Source organism: Oreochromis niloticus, linkage group LG8 (genome assembly GCF_001858045.2).
Source record: "Oreochromis niloticus isolate F11D_XX linkage group LG8, O_niloticus_UMD_NMBU, whole genome shotgun sequence".
In the NCBI taxonomy this organism is placed as follows: Eukaryota; Metazoa; Chordata; class Actinopteri; order Cichliformes; family Cichlidae; genus Oreochromis; species Oreochromis niloticus.
Genome location: NC_031973.2, coordinates 6527194 through 6544553, shown reverse-complemented (window position 1 = coordinate 6544553; position 17360 = coordinate 6527194). Strand labels below are relative to the sequence as shown.

The 17360-nt window shown below is 39.3% G+C and overlaps 1 protein-coding gene across 12 annotated transcripts in view; it reads left to right on the top strand.

The window, feature by feature from the left end:
- The window catches only part of LOC100703272 (ankyrin-3), a 178870-nt gene extending 169121 nt beyond the window's left edge, over window positions 1–9749 (top strand). For 8 of the 12 annotated variants that reach the window (XM_019362289.2, XM_019362287.2, XM_019362288.2 and 5 more), the window contains 5 exons: window positions 2251–2932; window positions 3016–3208; window positions 3420–3503; window positions 5123–5206; window positions 5659–5937. In XM_019362289.2, the coding sequence (XP_019217834.1) occupies window positions 2251–2932; window positions 3016–3208; window positions 3420–3503; window positions 5123–5206; window positions 5659–5937 (1322 nt within the window). Of the gene's footprint in view, window positions 1–2250; window positions 2933–3015; window positions 3209–3419; window positions 3504–5122; window positions 5207–5658; window positions 5938–7339; window positions 7412–8270 lie in introns of those variants that run through there. The other 4 variants (XM_025909614.1, XM_025909613.1, XM_025909615.1 and 1 more) reach the window with 4 other exon arrangements.
- Window positions 9750–17360: the final 7611 nt, after the last annotated feature.

The following is a 17360-nucleotide window of genomic DNA, read 5'->3' as shown; positions in this document are numbered from 1 at the left end:
ACCTGTTTTATTTTTACATGCTGTGTTTTGTCTTCTAACCAGTTTTTGTCTAACATTTGTTCTGTGCCTTTTGTTTTGTGTCTTGTGAACCTTGCTAATTGCAACAGCTCCAAAACTTCTTAGAAGTCCTCAAACGTCTCAGCCTTCCCCTCTGCACACCACCTCCCTTTCTTCTTCCTCTCCACCCATTCAAACCACCCATATCAACACTTTCTCTTCCTCCTCTGTCTTTTTCTTCCCATCTCCCCCTTCCACACCTCCTGTTTACCTCCTGCCTGTGGCCCCTGTTCTCCCTCACTTCTTCACTCTGCCTTATTCCCCTCCTCTTCCCTCCTCCCCTCAAAGTCCTTTTAGCTGCCCTTCTTTCTTCTCTCCTCACTTTCCGTCCTTGGCCCTCTACAAGCCCCTGCCTCCTCTTTCTTCCTCCCTCCCAACTCTTCACCTTTTACCGCCTCCTCATTCTGCCTCTCCTACATCTGCTGAGTCTTCTCTCCCTTGTGCCTCTCCTCCCACCTTCTCAGCTACTACTGTCCTCTCTTCTCCTTCTCCATCTTTAATATGTGCCTCCTCTCCACCTTTACTTCCTCCCTCTTCTACACCTCCTCTCTGTCCTTGCTCTTCATCCTCTTCTCCACCTCAAAATCGCCATTCTCTATCTCCACCTCCCCCATCTCCCCCACCCTCTCCCCTCCCTCCTGGTGTTCCTCCTTACTTCAGGCGAGATCGTTCAGTTCCTGAGGTTTACATTTAGAGGCCTGTGTGCTTCTCACTGCCTTTTGTTTGAACCAGCACAACTAAGCTACCTGAACTCTTCTCAAGCTTTTGCTCATAAACTGACCTAATTACTGAAAATGAAGTCCAGCTTGTTTTAAAGCATTGTAATGAAGTCTCCCGCCTCACTAACTTCACTAATGTTGCATTTATTTGAGTGAGGCTGGGTCTAAGGCTGCGTAGGTTTAAAAAGAAAACTCATCTGACTCAAGTGCCAATTTTAGGATACATAAACAGTATATGCCAGGTTTTTGGTTTTATTTTTATATTTTGTGTATTTCTCTGTTTCCACTACTTTTTGATGTGGTCATGTCTCCTCAGTAGGGCTGGTTCAAAAGTCATTTAAAAGTACTTTATTTAAAAGAAAAAGAATTATTGATTCTTTTTCTACTTCTGGAGCAACAGAACAAGATTTAAACACAACAAATCTGATGTTCGTATATATTACAGAGTACAACTGGAATAGCATTATCATTTATCCACAGGAATAAATTACAGAGTCTGGTTTGAACGCTGGTTTGTTCTGCAAGAAGCAATCCAGTCCCGGCACAACACATTCGGAGAGAAATGCAGCCAAAGAAACAAAAGTGTCAAAATATTTGTCTTAGATGGCATGGTGTACAAAGCAGGAGAGATGTTTCCTCTAAGTGAAGAAATAGATTAATTAACTCACTCTGGACACCGATTGTGCAAAATATCCTCAACACATCGTGCATTTAAACTAGCTGAACGCCTGATGAATGGCCTGTTTTTAGTTCAGAAGAGACATGAAGGGTATGCCTCTCTTAACAACAATGTGGGTGTTTAGCTTTTTTATTTCCAAACTCTATGACCTAATTAAACTTGTAGTTGTAAAAATATGTCGCAAGAATTCAGCTGAAAGCACACTGGGACCTTTGTAGATGTGTATAGGTGTGTTTAGCATCTAAAGAGCCAGTTATGTTTCTGAGCAGTTCACAAAGATTAAATTATAGCTTAAAGGGTCAGAGGCTCCCATTCAGCCAGCAAATTCCACTGCAAATATTGCCCCATGCCTGCTCTATGTATGTGTGATTTGAGATCAAATACGGATGTAATACTTTGCATCCATAGACTTTAAAGGTAATGGCATGAAGTATTTTTTTTTCTTATTTCAATTTGATATATTTCTGAATACTAAAATTCACCCACCAAATGCACAAATACCACAAGCAGAATCTAGAGGTGCAGTTCCCAGGAAGTTACCACTCGGTGTAAACAGACAAAGGTTCACCATAATAACTTTATAATATGTAAAGTTGTGTTTACATCTTATTCTGCTACCTGATCAGTTACACTTGTGACTTTTGAACAGATGCTACCCTTAAATGTTTCAAATGTTTCTCATTTCATCACCTCCACCACTTTACCTTCCCTCCCTCTTCCAACCCCCTTTTTTTAATCTTTACCCCCTCTTCAATCCTCTTACCCTCTAATCCTGTACTCCTACAATCCACCCAGGCTACGACAATATAGATCTGGAGCTCCAAACCCCCTCAGACCTCAACTACGTGCCCCCAACCCCACTGCGCTCAGACGACTTCTTTAGCGAGGGCGATCCTTTAGTAGAGTCCCCTAACAAGTCCACGCTTACTAGACCTAGCGACCTCTCTCTCACTCAGACCACCAGCACCTCCAGCAGCGACCCCCTCACAGTGGCCCCGGGTCCAGGCTCCACTGCCACAGAGCTACCTATTGCTGGGCCTGAAGATACAGAAACTGAGATGTTTACCGAAGAAAAAACAGGATTGGTGTGTGTAGAGAGGCCAGATAATGACAGACGGTTGGTAGAGCAATCAGGAAAGGAGACAGAAGAAGTAAAAGCAGGAGACCATCTTGTTTTGGAGAGTCAGGGAGGGGCCGTAAAAGAGGAGGCTACCGCAGACACTGGTCTTGGAAATGGAGTGGAGGAAGAAGAGGAGGAAATGACGCAGGAGAGGTTGCAGAGTCTGCTGGAGGATATAAAGCTGGAAGAGGGCATGGAGGAAGAGGAGGTGTCAGAGGAGCTTGTGAATGCCATCCTTGAACAAGTACGGAAAGCAGAAAAAGACATTTATTCAGTTCCAGGCAGGAGCAGTGAGACGTCTGGTGCAATCGGGGAGTCAGCAGCCCCTGGCCCCAGCCCGGGCTCTGAGGAGGGCAGGTAGGACTTGATTTTATTTGAAATTTACTGTCACATCTTTCTGCTCCCAAGTGTATTGTCCTAAATCTATTTAACTCGTCCAGCCCTGACAGTCTAGCTGATTCGCTGGAGGAGCCCCAGGTTCAGACCAACAAACAGAATGGAGGTCACACTGAATCAGCCAGGGAAGGGATGGAAAAGGAGCCCAGGAGGAAGGAATCCCAGGAGGACAGCAGCACAGCGGGACCAAGCAGAGGAGACGAGGAGGGAGGCAACAAGTCCCAGCACAAAGTCCAGGTGGGAATCGGTCCTTCACAGAGAATCTTGTCTTGAAGCCTTGAAAAAGTCTATAACTGTGTATTATATTATTCTCCTGTTGTTATGTGGGCTTAAAATATTTAACCCTCTTAGATTAGCCCAATTCTTCTATCATATGTTAACTTCTTATATGAATCCCACACACTCTGGCCTCGTTGACGTTACTCTGCTGCTGGGCTGCCTTCATCAGGAGAGTGTTAGAGAGAAGGTGTCCGACTCTGATGAGGAGACCACTGTCACTACCAGGGTGATACGCAGACGGGTTGTACTCAAGGTCTGTTAGGCCTGGTGTGCAGAGACATGTTGAAGCAGAGTGCAGTGGACCGATAGCGAGAGACTGAACAGAAGCTATTTGCTATGTGTGCTGAGCATGACAGTAGCAGTGTTTTTGTGCAGGTTTGTTAACATGGAGTGGAGTGTGTGTGCAGCTATAGTAACTTTAAAAGATAACTGGAGACGGGATATGTGTGAGCAAACAAAGAGGCATTTTTTAGATTAACATATGACCCAAAGAGGAGTTGTAAATTTTCTCTAAATTGAAATAGAAACTTGACTACAGCTGTTTATACGTTTAGCTTTGCTATAGCATTAAGTTCTAATTGCTTGCTTGCCTTGCTTGTGCTCATCTACCTGGCTGATGGATTGTTGGTTTTGCTTTACCATATATATTTAATTCACTGACTAAAAGTAATGTGCCAAGCTTCTTCTGATGGGCGAAAAAAAAAGGTGGCCTTATATTTAAGCTTCTTTTTTGCATCAGCTAGAAGCAACTAATAGATATTTTAATTATTGATGCTAAGTGCTAAGTGTTTCCAGGGAGTCATTAGTTAATTGCTTAGTCTAAAAAATAAAAAAAATCTGAAAATAGTTTTTAAAAAAATCAACCCTGGATTCATAAAGCCCTAAGTGAGGCCTTCATACAAATTAACAAGATTAAATCAGCATATATTTACATTTAGGATAGCTGAAATAATGCTGCTTTGGAATTGACACATTGCCCATGTTGGAGCTCACTTGTTCCACATTCTGTCATGTTACAACCTTATTTGAAATTAATTAAATACATTTTTTTCACCCCAAAATTCTATACACAATATCTCATAATGACAAAGTGGAAAAAGTCTGCTTGAAGATCCTTTAAATTTAATAAAAATAAAAAAAACTAAACTAAAACAAGAATATAACATGTACATAAGTATTCACAGTCTTTGCTGTGACACTGAAAATTGAGCTCAGGTGCATCCTGTTTCCACTGAAATTACTCCAGCCATCATTCAACATTCAACACAACCTCTTCACACCCTCCACAAAAGGCCAAACTGGCTCGACACCAGTGGATACCAGTTATATTCTGTATTCTTTATTGTTTTGTTACAATCTCTGGCTCTATCGAGGTTTATTTTGAGTTGATAATAGGACGCATTTGTAGTGTTTTAAGTGTTTTTGAACGAGGTTTTGCCTGAACTTTTTTTTCCATCTATGGACACATCCTTCTGAAGCTTTGTTTAAAAGAAACACTTTTATTGTATTTTTTCCATATTTCTACATTATAAATGTCTTTTAAACAGCATTGGAGTTTCCAGGGCTTTTGCTCCTGCTGGCTTGGATTTTGAAGTTTGGATGCGTTGAGACGGCCCGCAGGATGGAGTATTATTACATGATTTAACAAACCTGCCAATCTAAATACTCACCTTTCCAAAACCTTTCCACTTTATATGATAAATATGTTCTAGGGCAATTATCCTGGTTTTGCATCCATTATTATTTGTGGGCTGTTTGGAAATGCTGCTTTATTTATTCGATGAATAACAGTCTTGGAGCTAACCCTACCTGCACCTTTACCTTCCTCATTTCTTTCTCACTTTTCCATCCATATAAAAACTTTCACCCCAGGGAGAGGAGGCCAGAAACATTCCTGGAGACTCTGTGACAGAGGAGCAGTTCATAGATGAAGATGGGAATCTGGTCACCAGAAAAGTAACCAGTCTTTCTCCTCCATTGCTTTTCTTGTCTTACACCACATGTATATGCCATGTACAGCCACAGTAAAATTTAATAGGGAAAACGATGAACCATGAAAGGCACAAATCTGTTATGTGGGCTCGATCTGTTTCCCCTTTGGCCATATGCCCTTGGTTTGGGATTGATTGGTCATCTCACCCTCCAGTTTGCTGTCCATGTGCAGACTAGAAGGATTAGATGACCAGTACCCTTCAAAATTGAGGGTTTGGGCCAAGGAGGGGAATTCAGATTGGACCTCATTGTCACAATGATGCCGACAACCTCTTAGATGCATGAAACAAGCCTATCACATACCATCCCATTGACTTTTACACAACACTTCTACATATCTCCCTCATCCTTTTCTCTATCGCTTCTCCTCTCAACACCCCCACCCTCCTCCTGCTGACATGCTTCTGCCCCTGCAGGTGATCAGAAAGGTTGTACGCAGAGTGTTCAGCTCAGAGGAAAGGAGGCAAAGTGAAGGCGAATTTATTGCAGCAGAAGAACCTGTTGCTGCTGGTGGAGGAGGTGTTGGTGGTGGTGTAGCTTCAGGTGGAGCTGACACTGCTTCTTCATCAGGAGCGGCAGCAAGAGCCACGGGGGGGAAGGGCAAGAAGAAGGGGAAGCGCTCCCGACATGGCCATAAGGAGGAGCCTCACAGAGTGAAAACTGAGGTTGCTGTCGAAACAAACTGCCTGACTTAGTGAGCTGAGCTGTCTGCATGAAGCTGTTTGTGTAAACTCTTAATCAATCAATGGAAACTCTTAATCACCTTTTAGATGAGCAGAGGACACACAATCTGACAGCATTAAGGCAGCCATAAACCAAAGTAAACTGCATTCCAGTGAGGGGAGGTGTACTACAAAGCGAGATTAATGGGTTAGTGAGGTATGTTTAGCCTGACTAGATCACCATGGCAACTTCTGCTGAACCGATAACATGGTCCAGAGTGGTTTATATTCAGGGTTTTGTTGTGAAATTGTCTAGAAGCATCACATTTCCACAAATGCTTTTCCATACGAAGTGCTTGGTTGCATCCCGTTTCTCTGTAGGTGACACTCAATAAACCCATTTGTGTAAAAAAAGAGTAAAATGATGCATCAAACACTCCCTTTGATGTGAGCATGCATAGATCCTAAAGCAGAAAGCCCGGGTTGCCAAAGAAAGTTGATAATTATCATCACTGAAGGTTTAGTTTTTGTAGAGCAAGCTAACACAAAGAAATGCTCTCTAGTAGCCTCTGGTGGACCAAGCAATAAGTTTTAGTTCAGGTTCAAGACCCTTCTTGCCCCAAGTTGAACCTGAAGCACAGCTGAGCTGTGATTAAGACCAAAAAAAGCATTTGTGATAAAAAAACAAAAAACAGCACCTAAAAGTCCAGCTAAAATTTGGGCGAAGCAGGTTGGTCAGGAGAAGCAAGAGACAGGTGGGCAAAGACAAAATGCAATGGTCATATCTTCACTGGGGGCCTCAAGTACATTTATAAATACACATCAGTTTACGCATGTAAAAACAGAAGATGAAGATCTTGGCTAAGATTGGTTTATCCATACAAAATGGTAAAATGACAGAAGTGTGAAATGTAATGACTAAATCGTGATATTCATGCAACTTAAACTTTATTTTGGCATTTAGGTTTTGTTTGCTGTTTCCTGTGTGAAAAACTGAGTGTGAGTTTATGAAATGCTGTACAGTTTAGAACAGTTTCATAACAGCAACCTTACTGTCTGAATACAGTTTGCAGTGGTTGCAGTGTGTGTTTCCTCAGTAGCAGCCACAGCCTCTAGGTTGGGTTTGAGAACTACTAATATCAAGTAATTCAACTAATATAGAATGTCTTTATTCTCTCTATTAAGCATGTGTGATTTCATTTGCAAATATACAGATGGAGTAATTTTAATATTTTTCTCTCCTTAAACTCATCTTTCCTCCAGCATGCTGCCTGATGCAGAAGATGAACCAAACTGTGCTTCATTAACACTCACGGATCATACCTAGCCTGAGTTCAGTACTGACATTTCCTTTCTCCCCCTCTCTCTCTCTCTCTTTTGTTTGTTCCTGTCTTGTGCTGAACCTCGCTGCTTTTCTTAATCTCCTTCTGCCAAGCCTGGAAACGGTGCCAACAAGAAACCAGGGAGGAAAAGTCAATCGTAACAGTAGAGCTCTCAACTACAACTGGTAAGAGGCCACTCATAAAGACACTAAAAACTCTAGTAAGTTACCCAAAAATTGACCATAAAGATTAATTATGTGTTTTTGTAAATACAATAAAAATATAGTTTATATTTTTTGCTTAATATAAAGTATGGTATATAAAGGCATGTTTAGCTGAAGACTTTAATTATGAAATTTAGAGGTAAGACCACTCAGATGTCTGTATGCTGAGTTTGAAGCCATCTACCTTTTAACTCTGATTTAATCAGCAAGACAAGAACTGAGTTTTTCAACTGCAATAAAATTGTCAGTGCTGTTGTACTCCCAGGCATTACAGTCAAGCGCACCATGCAGATGCTTGTTATCAAGAATATTTGCAAGGATTTAAAAGCTAGCAGTAAGTTAAGTTGCTAGTTGACATCTAAATGTGACTTTTATGTTCTAGTTAGCATTTTAAAAAATATACCCGAAAAACTCTGAAAAATATACATCACTGTTTCATGTTGGGTGTAAACAAAAATGAAAACTAATTACTTGCGAGGTTTTGGAGGACACTTTCTATAACATTCCAAAATTAACTAAAGCTATCAAAAGAATATGAACAAACAATTGCTTATGATTGTATATCCAAAATGTCTTTGTACTGTGTAGAACAGATATCAACTGGAATGAACTAGGGCCAGATGGTACTTTCATGTAATTCCAATTTGTACCACAAGGTGGTGCAGTGAGTAAATGAAACATTTAAACAGGAGAATCAATGAAAACACAATTACAATTGAGTCCAAGAAAAGACAAAAAATTATAATTTAAAACTGCAATCGTAAAACACTTTTTTAAAACCACAACTCAATCTGAAGTATAAACTTTCCTTTACACTCAGGTCCACGGACATCCACCTGTGACCCCCACACACGACCCTGGGAGGAAAAACAGACCGGAGCCAATGAAACCGGGAGCCAACACGTGTCTGAAGCTTTCGCTTTACAACGCATGGTTTTCAGCAAGACAACACGTTACTTTTCTTTGATTTCGCATGAGCATGTCACCAAACTCACTCACTGTTGGAAAACAACACCGAAGGACACGCATGGACGTGAGCTGGAAACTTCTTTAATCTTCGGCGAATGAAAGGCGTCTGTGACCAAAGACGGCACAAACAGCGGGGAAAAAGACTTCACTCTCTCAGACACTCGCCTTGTATGGCTTTATTTTTTCCTTCTGCACTCAGTATTGGGGTGCACCATGTGGTTCTTTTATAAAACAAAACAAAGGAGATATAATAGTACCTGGGTGTTTTTGTTGTACATAAATGACACTGTATAAAATCTTTAAAAAAAAGAATCGGTAGCTTCACAGATTGTTTATGCACTGATTTGAGTTGATGAAGCTTTGCAGAGCCTGTGCATTTGTATTGAGAGGTCGACACTGTTCGTGCAGCCTGGAGTGTGTCACCTGACATGCTCTTCCCAAATATGAAAAGGAACAAAAAAAGCTGTATGTGAATGAAACGAATGGAGAAAAAAAATGATGCTTGATTTTAAACAGAGGACATTTTCTTTAAAGCCAACAGCTACTCCGCTCTGTCTGAGGGACATTCTTCAGAGAAATGATATTTTGCTGCATGTGACGTCACTTTATTTTTAACGCTTTCCTTTCTTTCTCTTAATTCAAAGCACTGTAATACAACTTAGAGAGGGTGTGATGGTACTTCTGTCTGTGTGAGCACTCATAGTAACCCAAACATCTGTCATCTATAACTGTTTTTTTTAATTTGATTTCTTTTTCTTTTCTTTTTTTTACAAATGAAATGACACTCCACATCCTAGTGACGAGATACTACAGCATCCTTCTTATGCAACGGGAAAGTACTGACACTGTCCAATGCATCTTTTAGACTAGCACATTGTTAGCTCTAGACCGCTAGCAACGCTGTGTGTGTGCGTGTGTGTGTGTGTGTTTGTGTGTGTGATTAACATAAAAAAAAAAATCCATGCATACTAAAAGTGTATGTTTAAGCTTTTAGTTCTACTGTGGTTTTTAAAAGGGGACTTTTACTTTGATGATTTTTATCTTGTTTATTTGCTTCTATTTACACGAGAACAGAGAATCTCATTTTTAGCCCCATCACTCAAATCTAAATCTTTGTAATCACACACAAATCACTGTCAGTTATTAAAAATGTGACTTCCTGTTCATGTGTAAATCATTTTTCTGTGTTTTTTTTTTTCATATGAATCCACCCTAAGCATCCATTGTTGATAATAAATCTGGTACCAACATGTATGACAAACCAACATAGCCTACACTGGATGATCCAAGTAATTATTTAAGCAGAAAAATAAATTGTGTTTAAACTGAACCTCTGCGAGTCAGTCTGATTTCTCTTTCTGGTTGCACAGGCCCAATGAAACACTGGACATGAATCATACCGATGTCTTTAAGACGTCATTTAGTCTCCCTCTCTCCTTCTCCAAGAAACCCCATGGAAACTAAAAGACAATAAAGACCAGAAGATGTATGCTGAAGAGCTTTGTGTATCACAACATATATGCCTCACATGCTAGTGTCCACCAGTAAATAATGCCAAATAAATGAAATGCAGTCACTAAACATGTGACCCATTCTCCTTGTAAAGGCAGTATAACACATTACAAAACATTACACAATATAAATAGGTAAAAATGATAATTGTATACACGTCTTAGACCGAATGCAGTATAAGGGTATTCAGGGGGCTATATGTCCATGCTTCCATGCCACTTGTGACCCACAATGCCCCAGTCATGATCTTAACTAAACACTGGTCATGTGACCCCTTACATTGTGCATCTAACAAATTTTAGACAAAAATATATATTTAAAAAATTCTATATATAAAAAGGATCTTTGCAACAAACTTTTTCACTTTATACGTCAACATCTGGCATAAATCAAACATGCAGATCATCAAGAATGTGATTTCTATGCTGGAATTGGTCGGGGTTAACAGGGTGCTGGTGGAAACTGTGCTACTGTTAGCTAAAGACAAACGAAGAGGAGAAGGGGAAGGCATGATGGAACCATCATTGGTAAAGAGAAAGAGCTGACGGGACATGCAGAGGGTTGGTGTAACAGAGGAGGACGCTAATGATAGGGTGAGTTGGAGGTGATCTGCTGTGGTGACCCCAAAACTGAGCAGAGAAGAAGAAAAAGAGGAATTTGACCAATAACATCGCTGAAAAATGTCATTCCCTGTTTTGCAGACTAACATCCTTCAACCGCTTGCATCCAAGAATTCCGAATATGCAAATACAGCATTTCTTTAGACCAACTATATTCTTTATCAAACTTATTGGAGATTTATTTTTTTAAATAATGTTTCAACTATAAAAAACTACTGAAAATCTATAAAGGAAATATACATTTATTGCTGTAATTTTCATTTATAGTGACTTTGAAAAAATAAGATGTGAAGCTCTACATAAGAAGGTATTAACTGCGAAATCATACAGAGCTGTTTTTATAATTAAAGCACAAACATTTTACACATTTGCATATGATTTCTTCTTTAAAAAATGGCAAGCAAACAAAAAGATGACTGGAAACATCCAATGAAAATATTTCCATATGTGATTTTTTTACCTGATTGAAATATTCAAATTCAAATCTTATAACAAAAAGGACATCAAGCCAAAATATAAGGGACTGGATTTCAGAGTTAACATCATTTAGTCTCTGAAACTGTGCATGTTTACCTTGGTGCTCAAATGAAATCTAACAGTAAGACCTGATTGATGTAACCTGACTGTTTGGATTAATAAGTAGTACCTAATCTCAGCCTTAAAGACTTTAATAGACTGATCAGCTGGATGGATTCATCCCCGTGAGTTTTTAGATGTCTTTTCAGTTCGTCTTTCCTCAGGAATGTTTTCCCACGGGATGTGTCAGCTCTCCTTTGTGGACACCCATGTGTTTGGTGAGTGAAGCTTTTCCCACAGACATTACACAGATAGAGCTTCTCACCTGTGTGGGATCTCATGTGGATCTTCAGCGCGTCGGGGTTATACAACTTTTTATCACAGATCACGCTTTGATGTGTGGACGCTGCTGTATGGATCTTCATGTGTGTTTTCAGAGCACCCCTTTGCCTGAACTCTTTTCTGCAGATCCTGCAAAGAAACAGCTTCTCCTCCGTATGGATTCTCATGTGAGCCTTCATGTATTCTTCAAAGCTAAAGCTCCGACCACACATGCTGCAAACACATGGGCTCTCGCCAGTGGGAGCTCTCATATGCCCCATCGGGTTTCCATTTAGAGACAGTGCAGACAAATGGTTTCTCTCCTGTGTGTGTTCTCATGTACAGCTCCGTGTGTTTGTGGCCTTCAAAATGTTTGCCGCAAACTTCACAGTCATTTATTTGGGGGTAAGCTTACAAGCGAAGCTTCAAGGTTTCCTGGGTCTCAAAATGTTTCCCACACACGCCACACATATCTGCATCCTTCTTGCCTTCCTGCGCATGCTTCAAGAAAGAGGTAGCAGAAAGACTTGCTAGAGAAATCCCTCTTCCTGTGTCCCTTAGGCTTTGTTTTTTCTGTCCATTTTATCACTCTGTTCACTTTTCTTCCAGTCCTCATCACTTTCACCCTCTGTACTCTCAGCATCAGAAAGGTCTGCCTCAGATGTTTTCCACAGACTTCACACACATCTGCACTTTTTTTCATGCGTCAGTGAACATTTCAGAAAAATGCATCTGTACTGGAAAAACTTTCTGCAAATTCTGCAACAACTGCGTTCAGTGTTTGGTTTTTGTTTGTTGTAGCTGTTCTCTGAGAACGATTTTTCATCTTTTTTGGTAAGATTTTCCACTCACTTTGTAAACATCCATACCTGGAGTTCCTGTCCGAAGTGTTCTTGTCTTTGATTTAAGTAGCTCAGCACTTATATCTTTATCTTGACTCCCACCTTTTGGGTTTTTTGATGACAGTACCTTTGGGTCGGCAGGTGGCACAGGTAGGTGCTCTCCATCCTTCTCCATTTCCACCGTTGTTGAGGTCCCCTTTTCTGCTTGTTGGATTTAGTAAAACTGTGAAGGCTTGCTGTTGATGAACTCAGGGTCTATCTCTGTACACATGTCTTTAATCTGTCGTAGATCAGGCCTTGTCTCATCATGCATCTGCTACTCAGATGAAATGTTCTTTTCACCGTTGGAACCAAACAGTGATACTTTATCTAAATGGAATATCAAAGAGGAAATTCCACATGGAAAAAACAACAACATTAAAGCCAGCGATTATATTTCCGACATGTATTGATTTGTGTTTCTGGATGTAAATTAAATAGTCCTACTTTTAAAAGGCAAAAAGGTCCCCATTTAAAAGCTGGATGGGATGGAGGTGGTGTAAATAATGTCACACAGTGCAGTTAAAAACTCTCCAAATGTGTTAACCTTAGCTGCATTATTTATTTTCACCAAAAACTACTTACTACTACTTACGATTTAGACACTAAAAGCTACACAGGGTTATTTTTCATTCATTATCCTTAATTTACCCAGGTAAAAGTCTAATTGAAATTAAAGAAACCGTGGAAAAGAATAAACTAAATATTGAAATGCATGACATGAAGTAATTTTCCATTACATATTCATACCCAACTCAATCTTGAAGGATTGAGTTTAAGTTAAAAAAAAAAAAACACACACACAATCACAAAAATGAGGACAAAAGAAGAAGTGGAAGGCCTAAAAATACTATCTCCAGCAGGTAAACAGTATCTGAAAGTCCTGTCCTTAAGAAATAGGACAAAAATCCATCAAAGGACTTGATGCAGAACCTGAGAGATGCATCTGGCCTTTCAGTTAAGGCACCTGCTGTTCACTGAAGCCTCAGTAGTGAAGGTCACCCTTTCTTACAGAAGCTTCAATAATAAAAATGTCTCCACTTTTTGCTCAGTATGAATGATATAAAAACAAACTAGCTGAAGGCAGGTTACCCTGATGACAGCCATTTCTTTTCAAATGTGTCTTGTGTTTCCAAACCTGGAGTGTGCAGCATTTTCTCCATTATGTCCTCCACAACGTCTGTCAGTCTCTCTACGACCAGCCTCCATTTCACTCATGACGGAGCACAGAGGCATTTATTTCCATTTATGAATGTTTTTATAACTTCTAGAGCTGCGTAAACACTTGATCACAGTTGCAACAAATTAACAACTTAAAAGTCTGAACAAACTAAAAAAGGAGCCATGTTGCTTCTGGTATTTTCTTCGTTTTCAAATTGAAGAAATACTTTTGGTCAATGGCACAACACTGCCACCTTTTAATATGTGGTCACTGCACTGAGCAGGTAATTCAGTATTACTGCTATACTTCATTGTATCTATAAGTACAGGGAAATCATTGTACATTTTACTATGACTAGATATAATTCAGAGCTTTATTTGGCATATTTCTTGGCACACATTCAACAAGGCGCTGGAAACCTTTCTCAGAGGTTTTTGACCATAATAACATGAGAGCCTCACACAAGTTGCTGCAGATTTGTCAGGTTTTAGTTCTATTCGTTCTGTCACATTCTAATATGTCAGTCTTTCAACTGCCATGCTCCACTACACAGCAGACAAGAATAAACAGCCAAAAATTTAACACAGACTTGGCAATAAGTGATTGGCAATTAGGTCCCACACCCGCTTTCACACCTTGGCTCATGTGATTAGAGGATCACCAGGGGGTCCTTTGTCCCTCTTTGGGGGGGATACTCCCACTGGGTTTAAATCTGGGACTCTCGGCCATTTGACCTTAGAACTGAAGAAGCTTCTCGGATGAGAGGTGAAACGTCTTCAAGCAACTTAAAGAAGTCCAGACGCTTTTTCTTTGCAAACTCCTTTGACTAAAGGGGGAAACTTTTTTTTTTTTTTTAGAGTTTTTAGGATTATGAAGCTGCTCCTTAAACTTAATAATTTTACAATATAGTAGTTATTAAAAATACTGTGATGCAATTATATTAACTAATGATGGGTAGAAGCTGATAACTTATAAAATTTCTGGCCACTGGAGATTATAATGCTTGATCATTATTTAAAGAATATAAACCTTATTGTTTATCACAAATTAGAACAACAGGAATCACGTTAAAGTGTTGGGGTGTTTTTTTAATTGGCAGGAGGTGCTGCGATGTCTGACTTGTGCGACAGAGGGTGCTGCAATACCCTCTAACACCCTTGCTTCCCATGCCATGTACTGAGCATTGACTGTACAGTCAATGGTACTGAGTTGCTGGCAGAGGATGCGCAGTTGAACGAGTGTACCTAATAAAGTGACTGATGAGAGTATAGGGAAGTGAGACAGCCTGCATATAACGGTACAGCAGATGCACCAAGAGGACCAACTGAACATTCTTCACGATGTTTTTCCGTTTTGTTTCATGTCACCATATATAGTGTCATCGACACTATATATCAACTCCTCTAAGAGTATCCGCATTACATATTCAAACATCAAGCAAAAGTATCAAAAATTTGCGTGTTTTAGCTGGGACTTTAATATTTACCTGCATCTCTCTGTCACACACACCTTTCCTTTGAGCGTTAGAGACAGACCTCCCGTGTCTGAGAGAGATGGAGTTAGTGGGTATTAGGCACTACGTGAGCGCATCCATGTGCGTTATTGAGGTGCACACGCGCGCCAAATGAAGAATGTGATAGACTCAGTGATTGCATCGATTCTGAGAGCTTGTTCTACTCATCCCTGATTTTTTAAGGCACAAATTTGCCAATGACCAGCCAGCCACCGTCTTTGTCTCTTTATGTCTGCACGGATGCTTAGCAAAACTCTACCGCTTTGTGATAAATTAATTAAATTAATTTAAATTTAATTTTCTAACAAACTTCACGCATTTTATGCAGCTGCAGCAAATCTCACTTGACTTGGTGTTTTTCCTCTTGTGTCCCACTTAACTGTTCATCAGGCATGTCACGTGTGTATTATGCAAAACACAGAATGGCAAATATTGAATGTTCAGTGTGCACTTTCGGCCCCGTGTGCCTGACGGGCCCACAGACACGGGTATGACGTGGGAAATCGCTGTCATCACTGCAAGTCCAGATAACGGATCTGAGTTAATTATTGATATCATCCCAAAATGTTATCTTTATCATATGAGGTTATACAACAGCCAAATGGGACACGGGGTCTCTGCAGGGGACGTGAGGACGAGCCAGTATATTCTTGATGTATTCAACATCAGGTCTGTTTTTCAGTGTCCAAGATTTACTGCTTATCTGATCCCATAGGAATCCAATAATAGAGCAAAGCTGGAAATGTCTTTAAACAGTGAGCTTTTATTTGTGTCTCTGGCAAAAGAGGGAAACAAAACATACAAAGTACAACAAAGGGGATGAAGTCTCATGTCAGGTATTCAGCTTCTTCTTAACTGCATTAAATTCCTATGGATCTAATATAAGTCGCAGAAATAACATATTAAAAAATTGTCCAGTTGTATACCAGTGCATGTATTTTTCTCCACTATAGGCTAATTTATCAGACTATATTGTTTGATTTGCACATCCAAATGGAGGCAGGATAGAATAAGTACATTTAAGTAATGTTCAGAAGTACTTATACTTTACTTAGTACTTTCATTTCCATCTACTTTAAGAATTTACTTAGAGTAGATACTATAATTCAGAGAAAAATATTGCATTTTAAACAACATTATATATTGGAGTATTAGAATTGTAGTTAATGTAAAAATAAGAATGAATAAAATGTAACCCATTTAAAAATGTTTATATGTGTGTGTGCGTGTATGTAAATATAACAATTTTCTGTTGTTTTTTTCTGATAAAAAAGTAAGTAAGCATTTTAAAGTTGTATTTTGTAATTGGTAATTCATTAAATTTACTTTTATGTCATTTCAGCTTTTATTGTTTTGTTGTTTTATTGTCTAAACTTTACTCTCTTCTTTCCTTTTTACTGTTTTGGTAAACAGATTAAACCAGGGATGTCAAACTCATTTTACATCACGGGCCACATACAGCTCATTTTGTTCAGTAAAACTACATGATAAATGTGTAAAATGACAGAAACACGTATGGTAGTTCATTGTACTGCCCTGTAATTATAAAATATAAAGTTTTTCTTAATTTACTGTGGATTTACTAATAATGGAATAACAGGAACTTTCCTGTCTTTTAACTGTTTATTATTTTGGTGCAGGATGAATGGCAATGAGGGCAGGAAGTCTTTATCAATAGGAAAGCTGTAACACTTGAAAATACTGAAAATATGAAAATACTGTTTAAAGTTTAAAATCTATACATTGCTTAACACTATCTAAAAACTGTTCACTTGGCTGGATTTGAGTCTTCACCAGGCCAATTCTGGCCTTCGGGCCTTATGTTTGACACCCCCGGATAAAACTAATTAGCCCCTTTTAATATTTGCATATTTCTTTTTATCTCTGCATCTACTGTACCTTTCATTTCTGCACATATAGTATATTTTATTCTTCATATGTGTTATTTATTGTTTTGGGTTTTTTTTTGCCTGTCCTATTTGGTTCTTTAGCCGTCAGAATTGTTGTCTGAAGACCAACAAGGATACCAAATGGATTTATTTTGCCAAATGGATCATCATGGCATTGCCGTATTGGTCCGTTTGATCAAACTTTGTTGTTATTATTTACTTTATTTTCAGTTGTTACAGATGGGACAGACATGACTGGGGGATAGGAACGGGAGAAAGAAAGAGAGGAAGGAAAAGAAAAACAGAAGGGAAAAGAAACAGTGAGAAAGGGCACTTACAAAGACAAAGAGAAAAAAAAAATCTCCTGGATCACCTGTTGAGAGAAAAAGAAGAGAAAACAAGCAAAACAAAACAAAACAAAAAAACCCAAAGCAACATACTAAACACAACACCATCATGTTAATCTAGCTAAGTGTGAACAGCAGTAAATACTAAATATTGAATATTGTTGTGCAGCACGCAGGACA